General features: G+C 42.4%; 1 protein-coding gene across 3 annotated transcripts in view; it reads right to left on the bottom strand.

Annotated features, from left to right (window-relative positions):
* LOC104315895 (vascular endothelial growth factor receptor kdr-like) overlaps window positions 1-24,453 on the bottom strand; it is a 141,611-nt gene that overhangs the window by 45,251 nt on the left and 71,907 nt on the right. For all 3 annotated transcript variants that reach the window (XM_069810887.1, XM_069810889.1, XM_069810888.1), the window contains exons 10-12: window positions 17,882-18,032; window positions 14,797-14,902; window positions 5,595-5,703 (exon numbers count right to left, since the gene is read on the bottom strand). In XM_069810887.1, coding sequence (XP_069666988.1) covers window positions 5,595-5,703; window positions 14,797-14,902; window positions 17,882-18,032 — 366 coding nt within the window. The remainder of the gene's footprint in view (window positions 1-5,594; window positions 5,704-14,796; window positions 14,903-17,881; window positions 18,033-24,453) is intronic.

Here is a 24,453-nt window from a genome sequence, read left to right as displayed (position 1 = left end):
CCCTCAGGCCACAGCTGTGGCAATTGTTATTTTTCTTTTCTTTCCTTTTCATGAAAGAAAGTTTACTTTATGCAGTGTTTTGTTAGGCTCAGTTGCTCTCTTTCTTGCTTGGTGCTAGCTGCACGCTCAAACTGACTTGTGTAATACATCCATTCTTCACATCTGATGTCCTGTGGTTCTAACATGTCAAGATGACGCTTATCAAAAAGAGTGAAAAGTCTGAGGCCAGCAGAACTTCTCTAAAGAGGAAGAATTAAGGTCCAGTGAAAACACTGGGCTGTGGCATGAGCAGCATCTCAGCATCTCTCCTGAATCTGTCAAACCGAAATAGGGAAAAAGTGCCCTCTTAAATTGCCTGTTTCTTAGTTTCTCTTCTAAGCATTTGCTATTTGCTCCAGCAACAGTTACAGTACTAAGGTAGATGGATCTTTGGTTAGACTCAGTGCTTTAGTAAGCTCAATGGTCTGGGAGACCTCCTGAGATCCCCTCCAGCCTGAATTATCCCATGATCCTAAGTGCTGGGTCTCAGTGAAAGTATAAAGGGATTCCAGGTAAAGTGATGAGGTAGGAGTTTGATCACGTTACCTGGGGTAAAACACAGTGAACCCCTTGTTGTGGCTTAACCTGCAGATCTGCAGGGCAAGCTAAACCTTGGCCTTAAGCAGTTAGGCTGGCAGCCCCATTTGCCCTTGCTTCTGCTTCTCAGGAAGCCTTTTCTTCAGGAGAATTTCTTCTTACAACTTGCAGCCCCGTTTGTTTTGCAGGGTGAGTTTCCCTGAATGGCTGTGGGAGAAAGCCCACCCCAAGGGAAATACTGCATCTCTTGGGATGAGGCATTGGCTTGTGTGTGGCAGTGACAGCATGGGCTGGAGCACCCAGAGATCTCTGACATTTTGGCGCAAATTCCCCGTTAATTTGATGTGTTAATTTCTAAGCCCTAAATTGTGAAGGAAGCTTGATAGTTTCACCTTGCTGCTGGATTTCACCAGTGCAGGGTTTTTTCTACCAACTTAACATTCTGGGAGCAGAGGCCTGGCTTGTTTTTCTTATCATTTCTTCTACTGACATTTTTTATTTAGCATTTTGAATATTTTTAGCTGGAACCTGTGCTATTCTCTTCCATCTTGTTAGCCTTTCAAGAAGCTCTTTCAGCTCCAATAGAATATTCATTGATTTTCATTACAGTGCAAGGAAAGAGAGGGAAAAAAAAGTCTTTCTTGCTCTCCTCTCTCTTTTTTCCTCCTACCTGGATTATTTGGGGAGTAACTGCAGCTTTGAGAGCACATTATAAGTCAGTTCATCTCTTAGACTACTTTGCTTACACAGTCTTGAACCTGAGCAGTGATTAACTTCCTCTCTCTGAACAGATACAGTGTTTTATAAGACTCCTAATAAGTTGGCTAAAAGAATGCACCATGGGGCCTTTTCTCTTTTATCAGCAGTCACCAAACATTTGTCTTTTGTATTGTATTACAGTGTAGTAGCTGCGAATTTCACTCTTGACTGTGCAGGATTCCATGGCAAAATAGGGAAATGAGCCATTGGGGGAAGGTAAAAAGTCAGCATAAATCAAAAGAAAGTCTGGCTCCATTTGTATTTACAAGGAATTAATTGGTTTTAATTTCCTGTGCTTTGCACAATAATCTGTGTAATTCAAAACTTCTGCTCTTTCCCAAATTCCATCCCCGTGCCTGTCAGGGTGGGGGGGGGGTTGCTATCAAGCATATGCATGTAGGGAGAGTGAGAAAAAGAAAGGGTGAGCCCTACCATCTGAAACAGTGCAGAGCTTTTCATAAATCCTGTAAACATGTCAGGAATAAGCAAATTGAGAGTGGCAAGCAGTTGTAGAACAGCCCAGTTCATACATTGTTCTAGTATCTGATAGCAAATTTTTATCTCATGTTTGAAATATAACATTTTCTTTCTGGTAGAAATCTTTAACTCCATTTTTCTGAGTTGTTTTTGCAATCAGATAGGCACTTGAAAAGGGGCTTTTGTTATTATTTGTTATTCTTATCATAATTCATTTATATTCCAAGAACATTCATAGGTTTCATATGGGTGGGATCCCATTTTGTTGTACGTAGTACAATCATACAAAGGCTAGAATTTGATTTAATGTGGACCTACAGTAATATATAGTTGCCCTTTCCAAGGTGCAGACCAGAGATTAGAAGGTAAATAATACTTGTTCATGGTAGAGAATGCCGCCAGGAGACATCAGGTCAGTTTTTCACTGCACTAGGAAGGTTGCAGTCTGCCTTGAGTGTCCTTTGGTGCGTAACCGGTGGTAGGCAATGACATGAGGCAGTTCTGAGCATCTGATGGCTCGCCCACATTACCTCTGCCTATGGCAAAAAAGTCATCTGACTTAAATGGGAACACTGATGTCAAAACTGTGGTAGGCAAGATAGGCAGGAGACAGATTTTGTAACCGCAAGAAACAGTAAAAAGGATTTACACAAAACAAAAATACTGGAATAAAGAGTTAGGCTAGGGCATGATGGATAACACTGCTACTGCATTGCTAGGGGAGTTTCTGCTGCCGTAAACAACTTCAGGAGAGATTCAGTGGGACATTGACAGGCAGGACATCTGCAGAAGGAGCTCAGAGAGGCTTCAGGGCTGTCACTGAATGATAACATTTCTCATCATGTTGGACCCCTTATATGGTTTGGTTTCAGCATGATCTCCAAACGCTGTTGACCCTTCACTGAAATGAATTTTGCTGGCAAAGAAATGATTTAAAAATAGATACCAATGCTATTTCTAGTGTCCGTGGGAGTTTTTGGGGGGGCTCTGCAGTGGAAGAACAAAATGGGTGTTGACATTATTCCATTGGGATAAATACATTTTTCTGAAATTAGTATGGTGGTGATGAAAACAGCAGATTGAAGTAAGGCATGTCCCCAGAAAGCAGGTGCAGCCTGGACAACATCTGATGAAGTTTCTCTGTAACACTGCCATATCCTGACAAAACATTTCAACCCTGACCTAGTGGAAGAGGTTTTTGAGCGAAGAAGAGAGTTTAGCCTCTGTATCATCTTCAGATTTCTTGCCAGGGAGAAATTAGTTAAGCTCAATTCAGCCAAAATGTTTGAAAGCAGCTCAGGATCCACCAGCTTGTTTTTCGGTAGGAGATAATGGGAGATCAGGTCTTTAAAATCCACAAATTGCTGAATTAGTTATGGAGTCCCACAACTAGCAGCTGTTTTGCAGAGAACAGAGCACTGTGAAGTGCTACAAACATTTGCTAGACATTGTCCTAAAGGCCCACACATCACTTGTGTGCTCTCAGACTCTAACTCAGCCTTTATCTCAGCTTTTAGCTTCGATCTGCGTAAAATTAATCAGCCTAGCAATTGTAAAGAGACCTGCTTAAAGCCTTACACTCTTGGACTTCCCCTGTTTGGTACCTCACAAACTGTCCCTGAATGTCCCTCCAACACTGAGATTACAGGCAACTCCTGGTGAGAGTAACCTGGCAGTCGCTTAGCCTCCTCCAAGTGCACCCAGTAGAAGACAGTGCTTTTTTTTCATCTGTGAGGCAGACCTTTGGCAGAAAGAAGCTCTTCGAGCAGCCTGGCCACTTGCTGCAGTAATATGCATTACTCAGCAGAGGACCGTCATGTAAAGAAACCCAGCAGCAGGTCACTCTGCTGCTATTTTACCCCTGCAACATGACCTACTTTTGGATCAGGATGGCCACATTTAGAAAGATTTCATTTCTTTCTAATCATAAACACCACTATTTTTAAACACAGCACTTATAAAAGTCAGTCATGCTTGTTCAGCATCTGCCTCTTCCCCAGAATGTCACAGACTCACAGTCTTTTCTTCACAGGCAAGAATATATCTGTCTTGCCAAGCCCTATTCACCTCCTGGTGTTTTGGTGGAAACATTTCCACCATAACCGCTGTCAGCAATGTCCAGTCATTCATTTCCTTCATAATTAAAATTGGATGATTAGTCTCAAAACATTGCTAGATTGATCTTAAAATAAAAAATCTGAAATATTAGCTCACTGTGGGGGAAAAAAACCCTACATAACTTTATTATTAAAATAAAACATAGTTGTGAAAAGTGTGTGGATTGATCTAACCCTTTGAATCTGACCTTATGCTGGTTGCTTATTTAGTTGCTCCAGCATTGGTTTTAGTCACCAAGTATTACAAAGTACTGTGAATAGCTTGGAAACATACAGCTTTGAGTAACCCATCCAAACATAATAGCTGACAGAATTCAGAGCAGAAACAAACCCACGTGAAGACTCAACGCTTGGAAGTGGCGAAGTGTAAAATTAATAGCTGGTCTTCTGCCTGCCTTGGACATCTTGAGGACCTCTTATGTCTGAGATGTGTCTCCCAAAAGTGCACCCTGAAGGGCTTTTTCCTAAGTAAATTAGGGCTTTGGAAAATACCTTTTGGAGGCTTAAACCCCCTTCTGTCTCCATAAGGCATTGGGGTAGTACAAAGAAGCTGTAAGTGGAGGTGAAATCTTTCTGCTATATGGCAGCAGCTTCATTATTGTTGGATGACATTTTTCTGTGCACTACACAGCACTTCTGTGTAGTAAGAATGGTAACAATGTTTAGTGAGCCCCTTTTAGGTTAGCCTGATTTGAAATGTGCTGAAATTACTTCAGAGCAACGGAGTCAAACAACACAGGACACAAGAGAGGCAGAGGAGTGCAGAGCACTGCCACAAGCGAGCTTTGCCCTCAGAACTTGCTTCATGGGGAAGAACCCAAGTAGTGAGAATCAGACATTTACCTTCCAGGATACTTCTGCACTCTTTGTTCTAAAAATTGTTATTTTGATGCAAATTCTACCAGCCAACATCCACTCATCCAGAAAGTGAGCACAGAAATAGTTCAGTTTGTTCTGGTTAAGCACTTGAACAAGGCTGTCCCTGGACTCTTCTCTTTTTTTAAACTCCCATCTTTCTTAAAAGCATTATGTAGGTCTTGATCTCACTACTGAAGAATTTCTGTGCTGAAAGGTTAAGCAGATATTTGTTTGGATTTGTGTTCTTTGGAGAAATAGCATGTCCACCTCCTCCCTCCTTAAAGGGCACTGGAAAGGCTAATTACTCAGGCAGGGATCCAATGTCACAACAACTCCCAGCGTTATCAGCCCTGGATTGGGTCTGAATATTGGCCTAGCTCACCTTTGCTCTGTCTGCTGACTTAATTGGAGACCAACCATTCTCCTGAGTCAGGGAGAGGCTTCAGGCCTTTGGAAGACTACAGAGGACTTGGCTCTTGCTAGAGGTTTCATGAGGACAGCGCTGAAATGTCATGAGTGTTGCTTTAAGACACAGGTAGCTAGACTCAGGGCCTGCATCTGCAGCTTGAGAAGGGCAAAAGGGGCATCAGGTCTGATGCTGGACATGTCAAACTCAGCTGTGCACTGACGCAGGACCCAGCCTTGCATGTGGTGAAGAACCTGGGACTGTGTGACTGGGAGTGCTCTGAAAACATGACATGCAGGGTTCCCAGAAGTTTTAATGAGCACTCACCAGCCATATAGAACTTTAAGGTAAATCAGATCATCAGCATCTAGTTTTTGTGTAGTGTCTCTTGTGTTGTTTACCTGAGACGTAAAACTCAATGCTCCTCTCTTCTTCACCGATCTTGTTTGAAGCCACACAGTAATAGATTCCTGATGCACTGCTGTTTTCCGTAGTTAGTGTGCTCACAATCTGCCAGACAAAGAGAAGAAATAAAGGCTTTGAGTGTAGTGTAGGCTTAGCAGAGAGGCTTGAAAGTAGTGGATAACTATATGTTTTATGGTAGAAAAACAGTTAACAAAGGAGTTTCTACTAATGAGTGAAGCTCACAGACAAGTGCTTTTATTAGATTTTTGGTCTCTCATCTCACATCACCTCAGCCCAGTTAATTCTCTTCCCTCCTCTTTCCTAAACCTTCCCCTTCTTTTCTTCCTGTCTCGCCCATGAAAAACAGGGTTCCCCTTTGATAGACTGCGAAGGTCTTTGCATGGCAACGTCAGCAAAAAGCTAAAGTGGAGGACCTAGGACATTAACCTAAGACACTGGAAATGAAGCCCCACATTCACCTATTTTCTTTTCCGCTTTTCAGTTATGGTTCCCTTGGGTAACAGGGCACCCACATTTGCATGGAAAGCAGGTCATTCATATGAATGTGGTATAAAGAATATTGCAGGATTTTGTTTTGCTTTGCTTTGATATAACCCCAGGAAAGGGAGGGAGGGATGTGGCTCATTTGGGCCCCAGCTCACTCTTATAAATTGTGCTTGGAAGCCCTTTGATTCCATAATCCTTCCTCAGAGCCTTACCAGAACTTGTGTGGTAAGTAGGGAAGCTCTGGAGAAGCTGCCTGTGCTCAGACACTTGGCAAATGCAGAAAGAAAGGGAGAATCCTGAAGGAGAAGGAAGGAACACTTGCCCTTGGCTTCATCACATAGAGAAAGGAAGTGGTTCAGTTACTCATGGGGCTGAACTCAAACACGTCCTTAAGAACCTGTGTTCCTTAAACAGCCTAAGCCTCTGCTTCTGTATAGGGCCTTCTTAATGACGAGCCAGCCATATGGCACTCCCCTGTCCCTGTCGTGATGCAACATCATAAGCTCATGGAGGACTATCCACAGGTCATGGCTTTAATTATTTCTAGTACTTCCTTGGGGCTGCTAGCAAGAAAGCAGGGTCTAACCCACCAAGACAGAGATGTTCTTGAAAGATTACTTTGCTTCCCCTGCAGCCATTCACCTGAGGAACTCTGAGCCCTCACATTTGGAACAAATATCACTGTCTTTGCCATGCTCTCTAAGGACTTTGAGAATCAAAACTTATAACACCCTCTGGCCCTTTGTCCTTATCTCCAGAGAGTGCTTTGAAGTGCACAAAAGCATCTCTGGACTTTCTTTTTAATATCCTAAACTAAACTCACACAAGACATTCCTTTACTCCTCATAAAGCTGCACCATGAATGTGTCTATAGCTGTGTGGGATGTATTTTCAGAGAATTATTTAAGATTTTCTGATCTTTGGCACTTTAAATCCTGTAGGGAAATGAGTTTCAAAGGTTTTGATCCCATGTGCATTTTACGTTCTAATGAGGAACATTTTCAGCAGAATAACGGGTAAGTGGAAAAGAATCTATTTTTCATAGGCACCAAACACAGAAATTAACTAAGAATAGGGACAAACGAAATTTAGGGGTGAAAACAGGAGACCGGTAAACCCAGCTCCCTCTGGTGTCCACCAAAGAAAGAGCTGTGCCGTTCTGATTTATTTATGATGTGAAAATAGCTCTAACTTGGATATAAAATCACTCAGAGAAGCATTCTGCTCCTCCTCCTTTTTCTCTTGCTGTAGCAGTGGGCCTAATGCCACAGGTTATTAACAAGCACATGTTCAGAGCACCACCCCTGACTTTAAGCATTAGACACTGCCTTTTGAATTACTGCTGAATCAGGACCAAGATCTTTCTTCTCATGATTACTGGATCTTAGAATTTTATATTTGGGAATAGAAAAAGCCAATATAAATGTACGTGCTGAGGACAGAAGGGGATAAATTTGGACAGCTATTTAAGAGCTATTAGTCTTGCTAAGTGACAGCTCTAGATGGGAAGTTGAGGATAATACTGTAGAGCGAGTTAAAATCGTTAAGGGGTATGTAATTATCCATTCTGGAATATGTCCAAAGTGTTAGGGGTTACACTGTGACTCTTCTAAAAACTGAGGCAATGCCTCAAGCTGTATTTGGTGGCCCAGAGGTAAATGCACACATACGCTTATGAACACACACAGATGCTAACATCTTTAACTACGTAACTCAAGAAAAGTCTGACGTGGTAGTGGTGGGGGGAAAAAGAGCAAATAGCTGTACCAAGACCTTATCTGAGCTAATCTCAATTGTGTCTAGATGTGAAGGTGAAAAAGTTGTTAAAATGATGATGGGAAGCAATCTGGGGACAAATTCTTGGGAAAAATTTACTGAGGAAAAGAGAGGAAGTAATTTTCTTGTTTGTATGCTCAAAATCACTGTTATGCGCTTGGATACCAGTTTGCTACACACCTGAGCACAAGAGATAACGCACTTTACTCTCTTGTCTTAGAACTAGCACCTCCCAGAGTCCTCAAAATGTGACTTTTAAACCAGCAGCATCCAGCAGAGATATATGTGATTTCAGAGCCAGAAATGAAGGATTTTAAGTGATTTTCTTGTAATAAGATGAATCTCTTGAAATCATTATGCACCAGCTTTTCTCTCTAGCTGTGTGCTCCCGGATAGGGATCCTGAGATTGGGAGTCCAATTATCTTTCCAGCATCTTAAATAAAGTTCTCAGTTGCCAAACTTAACCTGATCCAGGTTTAGTCCTCAACAGAGTGATGTTATGGAACACTAACATGCTATACCAAAGGGCATCCAAATCCTCCTTCCCTCTATAAGACCACATAGTTTTGTCTTTTACCAAAAGGAACCTGAAAGAAACATTAGGAAGCCAGCAGCGGTATCTGCTTTTTGTAGTATCTGTAGATCAGGGATATCCCATTGAAATCAATCAAGGAGATCCCATTGAAAAGTAACCCCTATTAACCCAGATGTTAAACCCCATAGTATTCACAATGCTGATGTTTTGGCAGTTGTTCATCATCTGTTACTGTAGGCAACCCAAGTTGAACAAACTTGAAAATTTGAAAATCTGAAATTTGTACTTGGTCATAGTGGCAGGTAGGGGTAAGGATTTTGTTCTTCTAAATGTCATCCCTATATTTTCAATGCAACCATTGCAAGGAAAGTCTGCAAAAAGAAGTTGAATGAGAAAATGGTTTGAACTCAAGCAACAAAACATAGGAATCATTTCCCATAATTAACAGCGAAAACTGTTAGCAGACTTCTCTCTCTCAGTGGAGTTGCACAGTCCCAGCATTTGGGGATCTTCAGTATAGAGTGGAAAAAATTCTGAGGGGATAATCTACTTTGTGTGCTTAGTCCATGCACCTGGCAAAGTATTTTCCATTTCTGGAATCAGAGCCAGGATAGAAAAGTTTGAGGCACATGGGCATTTACCACATCTTAGACTCATGAAATCACGGAAAGACTTTAGCTGCATGGAACCGCTGGTGGCTTCCTGTCCCACCTCTTACTCAAAGCAGGGCTCACATCAAAGCTGTTTCTTATGCCTTCTAATCAGAAAACTCTGCTCCCAGACAGAGCACAGCACTTTCTGCTAAGCCTAAATAAGGATGCCTATGTGAAATCTGCAATTGCCTTGAAACATTGTATCTCTTCAGTGAAATTACTATTCATGAACTATTTACAGCCTGGAAGTTTGCACTTTTTAGTTTACCTTCCATCCCATGTCCTAGTCAAGAGCAGTTCAAGCTAAATGACACGTTAACCCTTGCCAAGGTACTTCAGCCACAAGTGGTAGCACAAACTACGTGGCTGTTCAGTCCTTAGCTTCTGTGCAGACTGCACTGGAACCATTGATAATTAATAACAAATTATTGGCATGTAATGTCTAGACATCTTCCTAGTGGGAGCTGGACTGAGATCCTGTGAGTTCACTGCATACCAAACACTAAACATCCTTCGGACCAGTTTTGATTGCCTGGGTTGAATTTAGAAGTAAAGGGCTCCATTTCCTATTGCTTAACCTAAAGGCCACCCAATACTGCGAGCCCAAAGAAGGGATTATTAGCTAATAAATAATTACTATAAAAGAATAAACTAAGTTTAAAACTCAGTAAGAAAAGAAATAAAATGACTGATCTCTGAAGAACAGCTATGACAAGTAAATAGACATTGCTGCTGGGAAAACTCATAATGGAATAGTTCAATAAAGTCCATATGTCTTGCACTGTAATGTTCCCAAACTGATAAAAACAAGCTATTTTAGAAGCAGCCAAATAACATTCCACAGCCATATACCATGAGTGTTTTAAGACATCTTGTAGTAAGGACAGAGCAGCAAGACCTTTTTTTAAGCTGGAGCCAGCATGAATTAATATATCTTGTTATTCCTTGCTTTCTTTTTCCTTTGTCTAATCCCTCCCTCCAACGGCTTTAGTTAACAATTCTTCTCTCTTTCACTTCGTTAGCTATATGTGGGTGAGGATGAGGAGTAGAAAAAGTGGGTGGAAAACTTCTCAGCTGTTAACTGGCAGAGCTGGGGTGGAGGTGGCTAGAGGGAGATGAAATTATAGGAGCTTCACCAAAGACCCTGCAAAGAAAATATTCAGCTGGCTCCCAATCCATCTACTTGAATGGCACAGAATAACACTTATTTTTATAGCCTGGCAATTCTGATCCATGATCTTAGTTCATTCATTCAAATCATGCTAAAGGATGGACTGAGAACAAGTGATAAGAGAAGTCTGTGAGTTGACTGAAAACTTCTAGGATTTGCTCTTATCTCTGGCAGTGGGTATTTCTCTCCCTGTAAAGTGAGAACAACCATTGCCTTCCTCACAGAGTATGGCAGAGCTGATGGTAGTACCGTGTGATCAGGAAAGGCACTGGACAGGGCAGGAAACTGGAGGAAACCGGAGGTTTGAGGTGTCTCTGGAGGAACTGGTATACATTTCTAGTACGGATGGACTGATCACTCTCTGGCCCTAGGGCAGGTGGGTAGGTGCTGGCTAGTCATGAGCAACTGCCACCCCCATGCTTCTTCCTTGCACCCAGTGATTTCAGCTAATGAATTTAAGAGGGCAGGGAAGACAGAGGGCCTTTTCTTATGTCCCTGCTGCTAGCCAGCTCTCTCAATAAGACCTGGGTAGTGCCTGAAACATCTGGGCTAGTGTCCCAGAGAGTGGATGCTTTGTTCAAAAACGCAGTCGCATGACTGTTCACCTTCCCCTGCCACAGACTAACATGACAAGGCTTGTGGGAGCTCACCAAAATGGGCACCCACACAGGGCGACAGATTTAAACAGCCCTACTGAGTTGCTCACATACTTTTCACCAAATGCATCCCACTACTCTAATGTAGTCTTTTTGTTCCTTCAGGACGTTTAAACCTGGCATTTTTTTGGTCAATGTAATTGAGTGGCTATGAATTCACCAGCAAAAGAGATGTGTGAGTTTCACTGTGGAAACATCCACATGGCCAGGCCACTCTCGTATATACATGAAAGGGAGAAAAGAGATGAAAAGAAACGCCCAATGAGGACTGAATTATGTATGGGTCTTGCTATTCTTTTCTGCTATGTCCTGTGCTCCCAAGCTGAGACCAGCATGTTCAGTTTACTAACAGGAAAGAAAATAAAACAACAACCTAGCTCCTTGCAACTTGAAGAGAAAATTCAGGCAATTCATGCAATCACAGGTATTTCACCTGGTGTTAAAAAGCAGTCTTCAGAGGTAGCTACACATTAGTTTAAATCACAAAGTGAAAAGTTCAGTATTGACTCAAAACCACTGGGAAAATTAAACTAGCATGATGCAATTGCGTCAACCACTATTTGACCAAAACTTCAGTGAAGTACATCATAATGTTAATGATAACCACATGCCTTCCTTTAGGAATGAGACTTATTCTTTAGAAGACAGGAGGGGGTGAAATTAACTTCTCTATCTGTGGAATAATAATGGAATAATCATTATGATGAAGATGACAAGAGATCTCAATTTTACATGCCACTTTTGTCCAATAGATGTCTAAAGATCCTGATGTGATGAAAGATCACATCAAGACTCAGTGGTCATCTGGAAAAATCCTTGCTTGCAGCCCTGCAAGCTAGCTTTCAAGCAAGATTCTGGATCTGGTAATTTCTGGGGGTTTGCTCCCATATTCTTAGCAGCTCTAAAATGCATTTTTTTCATGTTACTGAACCAGCACATATTGCAACAGTTCTTTGAGAGTGAACTCTAGAGATGCTGAGAAATCTTAGAGACGAGGTAAATTCCACCTTCTGCTCTGAGACTTCAGCTATCATTGGACAGGCTCAAATCACACAGGAAAAGTAACCAATCTCAGCTAATCCCAGCTTCATAACACAGTCAATAAAAGCCGCGCTCAGTCAGACTCCAATATCTTTATTATTTCATCTGGCTAGTCTATGCAGATGAATTACTTGCTAGGACATGGTGGGAATGGATTGGGCTGTTTCCTGTCTATTCCATTTCTGGTGGGAGTATCGACTGATAAGACACAAGGAAAAGTCTGAAGGCTATGAGTTTTCATCAGTGTCTTTTTTTGAATTATATTCTATTATCTAAAGACTCCACTTAACACAGATAGCCTTGGACTTCAGAAAGGGGGAAAGAGAGGAATTGTCTGCTAATGTAAGCAGGGAGACAAAGTGCTGAAACCTGAGATTCATAAAATCTAGTTTTATTCATTTGAATAAATCTTAATCAGGACATAAAAATTACTAGGAAACACCTCAGAATGCATTTTCAGCCAGTGGATCAGCAGGACATGAAAATAATGAGTATACTATAAATTGAAAATTATGTAACTTGTAAAGAAGTCTTTTTATGAAACTTTAATAATGAAAGATGTAAAAGCCTAAGTTAAAGGGTTGTAGGCTGAGCTTTTGAACATGTCTTAAAAATGAGCACTTCAGGATGCCTGGAGTCTATAGAAAGAGCAGAGACGGCTGTGCAGGGCAGAGCGAGAAGCAGCCTCAGGGCTGTTTGTGGTACTCAGGGTGTAAGCAGCAGTAAAGCTCTTAGGTAACAAGAGGAGTCCTTTTGAGGAGTGCGTGGGGTCCTTGTACTGAGGTTCCCTCATGGTCCTCATTTCCACTAAGCAGTTGCACCTCCCTTCTCCTAGCACTGTAGTGCGCACCATGTTTTACAGGCAGGAAACTCAGGCACGTGGTGATGTCAGAACTGACCTGTGGGTAGGTGCTGTGGTGTTCTCTGTGGGAGGGGAGCACTACTTTTCCTCTGATTGCTATACCTGGAGATTGCTGCACCTTTTCTTTCTAGGGAAATTAGGTGATAAGGGAAAGCTGGGAAGTCCCTAATCATGCGCCAGCATAGACTGAGGATGTGTTTGGAGTGTCCCCCTGGATCCAGGAAATCTGTGGTACTCCTAAAACACCTCATTCAGAGACTGCAAACAAATCCCATCTTAAGTCCACTAGCACACTAAAATTTCACCCAGGTGCATATTTGCCTCAGCAAAGTTGGTAAAAGAAGAAATGGGAGTGGTGTATATATGCATAAAACAAAGAAAAATGTTTCTAATTTTGTGTTGTTGAGGTGTCTCGCTATGCCAGCATGTGGGACAATTCAGCAACCAACAGATATTTTTTTGAGTCACAGCAATTGTGAAACTCTTCACTTTTATATGGGGACTAACATAACTAGATCGTCTATTTAGACAGACTGTGTATATGGAGAGAAACAGTAGCCATGAGAGCTGCAAAACTCTTGTCAATCCATGCAGCAACCAGAAAGTCTAAGAAAAGGAAGAAACTTTGTAGGCACATGTCACCAACCTCCATTTTTCACAAATAATTAGCACTTTGTAAGTAGTTGCTTTTACCTAAGGTCTAAAATTCTTAGAGAATACATTAAAAACAGAGCTTAAGAGACACTATGCCATCTAAACAATTCCAATTTATACATATAATCCAGCAAGGGGAAAACTCAGGAATGAAATGTGAACACTGATTTTCTCCTTCCCAGCCCAACCTCCATGTTTTCAGAGCTCTGTTTTAGGTTATGTTTAGAGCTGGAAAGTCTCCATGAGAAAGAGCAGATGGCTAAGGCACTGATCCTGCCAGATGCTGATTTAGTCTGGATCCAATCCAGAAGAGCACTTTAGCCTTGTGCTTAACTTTAAGCATGGGAGTAGCCCAAGAATTATCATATGCTTAAAGGTATACCAGGAGATAAACTGCAGCATTCAGCACCTTGCAGGGTTAGGCACTAAACTATCTGGAGCACCCACCTCGAAACCTGTAGCTGCAAAACCACTCCTAAAGCCACAGACCTCTGTAAGTCCAACAGGGGTAAAACAACTGTCTGAGCCAGACCACAGTATATTCTCCAAGGCATAGCCAGAAGTCTGTGAATCTATGGCAGAACAGCTGCAGCACTTTCTCAAGGATTAGCATGGACATGCATAAACAGTATCACTCAGTATCACCACAGGTACGCGGGAGGCATTTGACAGATAATTCATGGCTGGGATCTTTGCAGTTCATGCAGAAAGTGTGCTCCCAGTGCTGTTTGGAAAGGGAAGCTGGCAGGGAAGTGTAGAAGGAAGGAGATCTTCCCACATCATTGGCTTGGTAACATGGTTGGCAACCCAAATGGGTAAAGAAATGTTGACAACTCCAGCTGAAACAGGCAGGTACTGCAGGCACTTACACACTCTGAAAATCAGGCCAGCTATCTCTGGCCACCGTAGGCCTCTTAAATTACACAGCTGTTTAACTCCTGCTACTGGGAGAGTAGGCAAGGTTGGGCAGTACAAAGTGCTCTCTAAGTGCTAAGCATTCTAATGAACTCAGAGTCCTTATCAGTTGTGTGCACTTCACAGGACCCCTCTTGCACTGAACCAGTCTTACACTTTCTCAAGACTGAGGGAGACAGAGAGGTTTTTGACCTAAAAGTCTTTGGAGAGTTTTAAACAGGGTATGTGACATCATTGCCAGAATCCCGGCATTTATAAACAGCAGAGATCTGAAAATGATCCCAGGGCTGTGGAATTTAAAGCATGCTAACAACCCACAGTAGCTTGGGAACTGTGGGGAGAGAGCTCTGTGTGAGTGCAGCATCCCCTCTGTAAAGCCCACTGCTATTCCATGACATCATTGCTCAGATTTTCATCAGACACATACCTTTCTTTTATCCCCATGCTTCATGGTTATGTTTTCAATGCTTCTGATCTTGTTGCCTATTAACATGTTCTCGTGAACCACAATTTTTTGCCCATCGGGGTTGCATCTGGAGGTAGAAAAGCAAAGGTGGTGTTCAAGAACCCGACTCACTGCGGATAACTCAGGGAGGCATTATTAAAGAGAGAGAATGTAATTCTTAGACAATAGTCTTAGGTCTTAAAAACTCCTAAAAGCTATTGCTGCTGGAGATCATTACCTCTTCATGAAACTACTGTATTCCTTCATCGCAACATTTCAAAATTATTTACAAAGCACCTTAACAGAGGTAGTCAAAGATCAGTATATGACCAGCAAGGAAACCACCCAAACTTCCTGAAGATTGAAAATAGAAAATACTGGACAACTAATTAAATCATGTGAGTTGAATCTGGCTTGTATGAGTTATACCCCAAATCAATGCAGCTGTGGCTTTTTAAGTGCTCTTTTAGCACTTGCAGTGCATTTCAAAATTCAAAATGCCAGTCATTCAAAACTGTGGGGAGGTGAATGTTGCTGAGCATGTCTGCCTATCTGCTCAGCTTTCCGACATGAAATGCAGGCTGAGGGAGTAGAATGGATAAATACTGGGATAACGATAGCAGAAGGCTCCTTTAATATTGCATATTCCCCAGAAGATAACCATATCTCTGTCAGTTATCAATCTTCATTTTTGAATTATGGGCAAAGACCAGTGTATGTAGCACATAATGCAGAAAGTTATATCTGCACTATCCAAGGCAAAAGACTTTTCTATCTTCTTTAACTACAGTCCTTGGAATAAATGAGCAGAGACCCAGGCCTTCTCATGATTAGGAGCGCAAAGGCTTCAGCAAGACTGGAGCTCCAGGCATCCTGGCTGAAGGCACTGCCAGCTGTGCAACTTGAGGAAGTCTTTAATTTTAAAGTTGCCAGTTCAGCTCCAGTCCAGCATGCCTGAGCGTCACGAATGGTGACTCCGTGACGGCAAGTTAAAGTCAGTTCAGTTCCACCACTAGCTGCAATTGCACAGCTTGCACAAGTCATCACAATGCATGACAGGAAAGTGTCCTTATTGCCTCCTCTGCCTCAGCAGAGGCGCTGCGCTTCCCATGGTTGGTCCCAGCGGCCTCTGAGCCCTCCCTAGCAGATTAGGGTTATAGGAGGTAAAATTAATATGGACTTGTGTAGGTGATGACCAAGGGCCGATGATGCAGAAAACTAATCCATATATCAGCCGTGCCTTTGCCAAATCCACACAAGATGCATGGTAACACCCTGGGTCAAGGGAGGGTTTACAGCTCTCAAAAGAGCCTAATTAGAAGATGTCTTGAGTGACTTCCTGCAAGGCACAGTTCTGTCTTGAGGATGAAGGGAAAAAACTCAAAGGAAGCAAATCACATCACAGCTATAAGGAACAATGATAGTGTTTTGGGATTCAAAGTGCACTAGTGAGGAGGGGGGAGAGAAAGAGAGAGAGAGAGGAAGTGAGACAACAGAAGGAAATGGGGTCTGTGTCATTTCCCACAGGAATCCTCCTACAGCTTCTGCTGGAAAAAGATAAGGCTGCCCCGGAGGCCAGAAGAGGTAGACGCCACTCTGCAATTGTATTTAAATTGATAAGATCAGAGAGTCAGAGAGCTGGAACAAGGGTTATATGAGGTCTTTTGCCACCAGGTCACTGGTTTGAATCTGGCTTAATTTGGCATTCATGACCAATTCTCTCTCCCTAGACAGAAAGGTCTGGAAAAGATTTCAGGTCATCTCTGTGGCTTGCCTACAGAATGGATAGCCTGTTTCCTTATGGTGTTTCCATTCTGCTCTTGTTGAACACCTCTGAAGCAGCAGCTTGTGTGCCTTCTGCTGACCTGCGATGCCAACAGCCCTACCTAAGCCTACAAATCTCTGCCATTTTATTCCTGCAGGAGCAGTGTAACTACCTAAATGCGGTAACGGGCCACTTTACTCGTGGAGGGACACAAGGTCACTTTTTAGACCCAACCCGAGACTAGATCACCCAACAGCACTGCAACTGCTGCAGCAGAGAACCTGGGAAAGGAGCTTCTCTTTGTGATTTTTCCCTGTCTCATGACTTGCCATTCATAGCATTCGGAAAAGCATTGTAACAGTGAGAAAATAAGGAATGATGCAGCAATTTTCTCTCTTGCTTCCTAGAACTGTCTTCATTTTTTTAGGGATGGAGAACCTGACTTCAGTCCTCTCATTGCAGGGAAGAGTTGAAGTGCAGTCAGAATTGTTATACATGGCTCCTATATGTTCCCTGGGGCTACCAGGGGAAGCATTTAGACCTCAGCCGAGACCGACCGCTATAGATCACTCTGCTCATGTAACAGCAGGAGCAAAGAAAATGTCTACTTGTATAAGGTGAATCTTGAAAGGCATCTTGTGTTTGAACTTGCCTCATTCCCCTCTGACAGTTTTGACCCAGTGACTTGCTTCTGTGTCTTTACACCTCAGGCTGCCTCCAAACTTTAGCAAAGTAGGGCCCTCAGTAAGGTGTGAAGGCTTGGCTACCTTTTCCAGCTTCTACAACACAGATGCTGCCACAGGAGCCCATGCTCAGTGTGCACTAGTGAAGACAGCCCTTAGGAAGTGCCATAAATTCCATCTGGCAACTAAATGAAGCCAAGCCTTTAGCAGGTTTGTCTGACAATAGTTCTTACAGGGGAAAAAAGTGTGTTACCTCTACACAGAAAGCACCTATGTGTTTTTCCTTTGTCAACCATGTAGGCTGCATCCAAGAGGTCTAAGAAAAGGTCTTCATAAATCAGAGGGACATTGCTGGTCAAGTTAAGGAATATTCAAGCCTGATCTTTAGTCACTTTAAACTTATTTGACACAAATCTGATAATACGGAAGGTGCTTGTAACTCCAAAAAGATCATACACAACTAGTTGTCTGCTGAGTTCATAACCTTTGAGATCTTTAGGTGGGGAATCACTGCTTGTGATTTTTTACTAAGATAAATAAGATGTACTAGAAAGAAAAAACTGACTTGAAACTACCAAACTATTTTGCAACATGTTCATCCATAGGAATGTCCACTTACAGCATGTCTGTGAGGCTGCAGGGCTGCCACTTCCACTCGATCTTCGGGTCAGGATTCCCACTTACGGTGCACTGGATTTTGTGTTTGCTTCGTAATTCCACCCGCTCAATCTTATCAAAATCAGTTTCCTTTTCATAGATTTTGGGTCTCTCTAAAGAAAAAAAAAAAAGCAACAAAAACTTAAATGCAAATGAGCAAATTTACATCCACGGTCATGTTCCTGTTTCCATCAAAGGTTTTGGAACTTTTTGCTGTGATCACTAAGTGATGATTTAGTAAGGCTACTGAAGTTGTAGAACTTACCAGCAGTACTGAAAGTATACATTCGCAGAAACATGGGTATTAGTTGTAGTGTTTCAGAAATACACTGGAATGCTACCACATTCATCCTAATTGCTTTCAAATGTTGTTGTGGACCTGCTATACTTCTGGAAAATTTATGCCATGAAACGTCTATTGGTCAGGGACTGCAGGATCAGTCTGTTAGTCTATGTACTGTGGGCAAAATAGCATTTGACTTCTGATGTCACCTCCTGAGAGGAACCTTATCGAACAGCTGCTGCTCTGCAATATTGTTACCATTGTGCAGGTTCTCCCCAGGGTTTTGGAAGAAAAATCTTTTTGATCTGAAAACTTTGGTTTCCTTTTCTGTTTATGTGTAATGTGCGCTGGATGAAGGGGTGAAGAAAGCAAGGAAGAAGTGGTGGGGAGACAACACTTTTGTAGAGTAATGCCAAGAAATTCTCACCAACAGCAAAACCATTAAAAATGTCACTGCATTATTCACATCTGGAGGGGTTGCAAGATCACACCCTTGGACTGGTAATCTCTCAGGACCAAACTTTTGTGTAACACTTTCAGGGCTCCTTGTTGCCAGCAGGAAAGAAATGCTTTTGTCCCATCTACTTCCAGCTCCCACGGGAACATGCAAAAATGAGAAATAATGCTAAAAAATCCCCAAAGTGAACTGAACTTTTCGTAACCTCGGAGAGGGTGGGTTTGAGTTTGGGGTGAAAGCACAGGCTCTTCCCTTATGCAGACAGCTCTGCCCATCCCTAGCTATATCTCTTTGTCTGCTTCTCATAACAGGAAATCAAACAGATTTATTGGTTGGGGTCCCTCTGTGGAACACCTCTGTGCAGCCAAGTGTGGCTGCTTTACACTGAGGGCTTTTGACAAGTTGGGAAGTGAATGTAGATTAGATTTCTATTTTTCGGGTTAACTTATTTTTTCTGCTGTCAGGGAGGCCCCAGATATGTAAATATGAGCTACTGCCCACCTCATCAATCTTGAGCCCTTTTCCTCTTTTTTTTTAATAGCCTTTTTTTCCCTTCCAGCCCTCTACTCTTACAAGAAGACTGACCAGGCTGATCCCATGTCTTGGTGGGATCCTTGCTTTCCATTTTTCTTGGCTGCCAGGTCAGACTCTGAAAGATCTGACCTCATCATTGCCTGAAAATACATCAGCATTTCCTTCCCCACCACATGAAAGGAGTATTGACTGAATGGTTGGTTCAGCCATATCCTAACTCCCATGCCATAGTAAAACATTAGCTGCTTTAAAGAACCTTCATTAGGTCCTGATTAACATTTCACTTGAAAAACCCAAATGACAGGCCTTGTTTGGTTTTGCTCTCGTGTTCCCTTTTGCTTTTTTGATCACCTTTGGTTGAGTCTTGTTTCCCCGTCTACCTGCAGGTGATGTTCTATCAGGCTGTAAAAATCTGCTCCTCACTCCTTTGTCCCTTCAGACTGGGAGAGGGATTGTCTTTTTGTGAAGGAGAAGATGAAGAAGGGAGCAGACTGGAGAGTTCTTCGGAGTGTGGTTAGGGTCTCTTAAGCTCACATCCTCATCTGTAATATGGACACAGCGTTTCCTGCACCACATTGCTCTGGGTTATGCAATATATCGCTGATCAAGTGCTTTGAGATTTGTAAGCAATTCGCAGGACAAATTATTGGGACTAATGTCGAATTTCCTTGTAACTGGCATCTCATTTCTCATCAGTAAATTATTTCTGATCATAAAAATAATTTTGTAAAACTCCCTGGAGAGAGAGGCACATTTTTCATTATCTTGGACATTTTTCTTTTCAGTCTCAAATCCTGTGTTAGGCATGTCCGGACTGACCTCAAAAGCATGATTTTCACTTGGAGAAAGACACTCTAAGTTCAGTGTTAAAGGTTACTCAAGTGTTTTCGGGGCTGGAAGAACAAAGCTTTACACACTCGGGGAGGGATTTTGTGTGTGTGAAAGAGTATGGGGGGACAAGGTTTGATTACAATCTTTTAATACTAGGAGATTTTTCTGTACTCTTGGTGAAATGATGAATACGTTGACTGTCATTTAAATTATCCTTCTAAAAAAGAAATAATAATTTTAACTTGATCTAATTCAAATAAGAACATACATGACTCACAAATGAATTCTTAATTCCACAATTACTTTACTGCATGGCACTATTAAATATTACTTGAAACCTAACATGAGTCAAAATGATTCATCAATTGAAATTATTATTATTTATGAGGCTTAAGCAATTATTTTCTTAAAACTTGAGGGGCTGGCTAAAAATGCCTCCCCATCATTTCTTTCACAGTGCCTTATAACACAGTTAGTGTGGGGTCCTAGCTAATTATGGACATGACACTCAGAAATTGAAGCAATTTTTATAAGTGTCTCTCACTTTTTCCCTGCAAAGGTGGTAATGGTGGTGGGTGTCATTCTGCAAATGACTCCTACTGTGGCACTACTGCAGTGGGGATGAGGCACTTCCACAATTCTGAATGTGCCTTCTTTGTGCTTGTAAGGGTGTTGGCATTGGCCCCAGCACGCTGCAGGTTTGTAATGTGGGGTGTGGGATACTCCTATGAGGGATATTTCTTGGGCTGAAAACTTTCCAAACTTCTGCACACTGCCATGGCCATTTTACCTCTTACCATGCCCCCTGAAGGCAACTGAAGCTTTCCCGTTCACTTTGCTTGCTGCTGTGCCAAATCCTATTTACAGAAGTTGCCTCCATCAGTGATGGAAACAAATTAACTGGCTTCTGTGGTGGGTACTGGCCTTTTAGATTTGCTCAGACTGTAACTAGATAGTTGGCTCAGTGGGCTGGCATCTGCAGCAAACTCACCTGCGAAAAGGCTCTCCATATTAGCGTGATGAGGAGTTTTTAGCCTAAAGCCAGTGATTATCTAAGGTACACCTAGTAGTGTATTTCTCAGATAACTCTCCCTCCCCCAAACAGCACTTTGCTTTCTCTTTCATGTTTGCTTACTAAGCAGCATGGTGGCTTATGCACAAACTCTTATCTTTGCTCATGTTTAGGTGTGAGGTAAGGCTTGGGGTATGAATCCATTTGTAAGCACTGCCAAAATCCAAGTTTATTTCTGGTTGCACCTTAAATTATGCATCTGAAGTGTGGATTTCCTCAACATACATACATTTGCAAATGTATGGCTGCTTTTTAAACACACACACAAAAAAAAAAGCTGTTGGGAATGGAGAGCTTTAGCAAGCATTGGACTAATGGCAGTACAAAAGTTGAGTAAACAAGCAAGCTGCGTCTGCACAGAGCCTGCAGTACACCTTGCCTCCCCCAGCGAGTGCAATGCAGAGTCCTCCTTTCTCCTTGAAGCTCTGCAACTGTGCCGAGAGCCTGACCTACAGCACCCTCTGCTATCCTAACCTTGGGCTCACGGAACACCTTCCTGTAGATCCTTGCCCCCAACCAGCAGTTCTGCCTGCTACAGTAGGGCTGAACTGCAAGAGGACATCTTTAAATACACTCCATTCCTGACCTGAAGTATCCTTCGCTATCCCACTTCTTGCTTCCCACTCCCCCCTGCACCGGGATCTGCCTGCTTACTTTCAGCCTCTGCCTCCCATCCCTTGCCATTGCCCTCCCCAGGCTGAGTTTTCTCAAGCAGAAGCCAAACAAACCTTAAAAGCTTTCTCATCTCTGGCTGCATTTGGGAAGCTGTGTTCAGATGGCTTTAAATGTATCGAAATAAATAGGTTTTCGTCTTCTCTGGCTTGAAGTGTGATTGTATCCCCAACTCACTTTGCAGAGGTGCAATTGCTGGTGTGAGAGCTGACCTGAATAACTAAAGACTTTGCTGCTGCTGCACTGTGAAATGCAATCAAAAAGCAGTTCTGCTTACTGTAAATTTCAAATTGATCAGCATTATGTAAATCTCACCTTACTTTCTAGTGTTATCTTTAGTTTGTGGCATTAGGAGCAAATGATATGTGCAAGGACTGGGACATTAACCCTGTGGCATTACACCTTCTGCAAGAGACTCTTCTGTCTAAAATCATTGCAGATGTTATTATGGGGTTGCACACTTGTCACCCAAAGGAGCATCCAAATATAAAGGACAGCACATAGAAAGTTTCCCTGCCTTTTTTAGAGAAACTTTGCTTTACTTTCAGTGACTTCTGACTGAACTGCTGTTTACGTACCTTCCCCATTGCCATTTAAACTGGGTTTCAAAAAACATTTTCACAGTAAGCACATCATTAAAATAACATAAGAGTGGTCCAGTGAAGCATTTAGTCTCAACCTTATATACTTTGCTGGACATGGGGCTTCATTGAAACTATTGATAGAGTGGCAACTTGTTTTCTATTTATCCTTTCTGTTTCGCAAAAGCAAAAATAATTTGCACTTTAGAGTCTTTCATCTGATGTTTGTACAGTACTTAATGGAAATATAAGCTCTGCAAGTTGAGCTAGGTGAATATTCTGTAAGGTAAATACGAAACTCATTAATACAAGTTTGAACTGGCCAAACAGTATGGGAAAAAGAGGATGAAATTTCCACCAAAGTAAAAACACTTTGTCTGTGTTCGGCTTACAAGGGATCTCTGTGGTTTGGTTTTGGTTGTTTGTTTTTTTTTTAATCTTTTTCTTTTTTGTTAAAGGGAAAGAAAGGAAAAAATGAGTTAAATGACCTGAAAACAAAACTTTTGTTTCAAGCTGAACAGAACATTGTGTTTGACCCCAGCTGATTTCGTCTGGGTGGTTTTCTTTGTTTTGTTCTGTTTGCTTTTTTGTTTTATTTTGCACTACACACAAGGCTGCTGTGAAGTGGGTGCACGGCACTGTGCCCACAGTACCTCTGAGGAAGCAGATGCCAAGATGAAATGAGTGGCCAAAATCTCTCCGTGAGTCAATACCACGGCCAGGAATAGAATTAGGGTCACTGATTATCAGTCGCCCGCCTAATCTGTAGCACACACACCCTGCTGCTCCATTGTAACCTGCTGTTATGGGCTGGGAATGCCAGCAGGGTGGAAGCAAATGGAAGAGAAACCATGCAGTTGGATACTGTATGAACAGATATTAAGAAAAATCACAGGGCACTTGACCTACTCTACAGGGAATTTTGTTGTTAAAATGGTAGTGCAGCTTGGTTTTGTTTTTTCTGACCTTGTATGGTCACTTTTGGATGTGTCTGTCTTCACCTTGTAGGAAGAAAGCTGTCTTTTCCAGTCCTGTACCACCTTTCCCAGTTCTGTCATTCAACCCCAATGCAGCCAAGGTTTGGGGAAAACAAAGGTATTCTCTCGTCTGTCTCTCCCCATCTTATTTTTTGTGGCCAAACAGAGTTCAAAAGCAAATGGATAATGATGAACTGCTTAATTTTTAGCAGAGCAGACAGTTTTCTAAGATTTTTGTCTCTGCCCTCTTTGCCTGCTTTTCAAAAGAGAAAAACAACAGTTAATATACCTGCAGGCTTGGCTGAGAGACAGCGTGGAAACCACATGCTGCCACTTTCCGACTTCCCCCCACCACTCTGGTTTTTAAGGGCTGTCAGAGAGAGATTGCTGCTGCAAAGACGTGAGTTGAATGCTTCAGATTTTTCTGGCAAACTCCAGCAGGCCCCCACCTTCCTCTTCCTAAAATTGCTTTGGCTACTTCCAACAAAATGAAAATAGCTTATCTGACTTCTTCATTAAGGGCTCTCCTGGGAGCGCACAGAGGCTGACTGGAGGCAGGACTGCAGAGCTGCAAGTGTGCAGGGTTTGCATGATGTCAGTGAGAAAATTCTTCATAATTTGCTGATAATTAGTGTGCCAGAAAGGCCCACTGCAGTCTGTGCTGCTACATTTTTTCTTTTCTTTCATATATCTCCCAGAAAATGTCAGTTGTTTCTCTCCTGCCTGTGTCTGATAAATGAGACTTGAAGGATAGACGGGAGCACTCTATCTCTTTGCCCTTGGTCTTCTCAGCTGAGCGTCCTGCCCACCAAAGCACTGGCCACAGCCATTGCTGCCAGTACCCAGGAGGAAAGCAAAGCAATGGGCTCGGGGAGGAAAACATTGGAACAGCAACTGGATGGAGACAGGCTGTGTTTTATTTTGGGGTTTCCAGTTTGCTCGGCTGGACCAGGAGGTGGAAAATTGGATTTTCCATTTTGACTTTTCCTGAATGGGTCATCCTCCAAGGAGCTATGCAAGAGATGGATATGATACACAAAGGAAAACCAGTCCTGGCAGGATACCGAAGCATGCAGGCAAAGTGAAGGTAGATAATTTTATGTAGCCCTGCTTCTCATATCTGGCTC

Source organism: Haliaeetus albicilla, chromosome 23 (genome assembly GCF_947461875.1).
Source record: "Haliaeetus albicilla chromosome 23, bHalAlb1.1, whole genome shotgun sequence".
Classification (NCBI taxonomy): domain Eukaryota; kingdom Metazoa; phylum Chordata; class Aves; order Accipitriformes; family Accipitridae; genus Haliaeetus; species Haliaeetus albicilla.
This window is presented reverse-complemented; position numbering and strand designations above follow the sequence as displayed.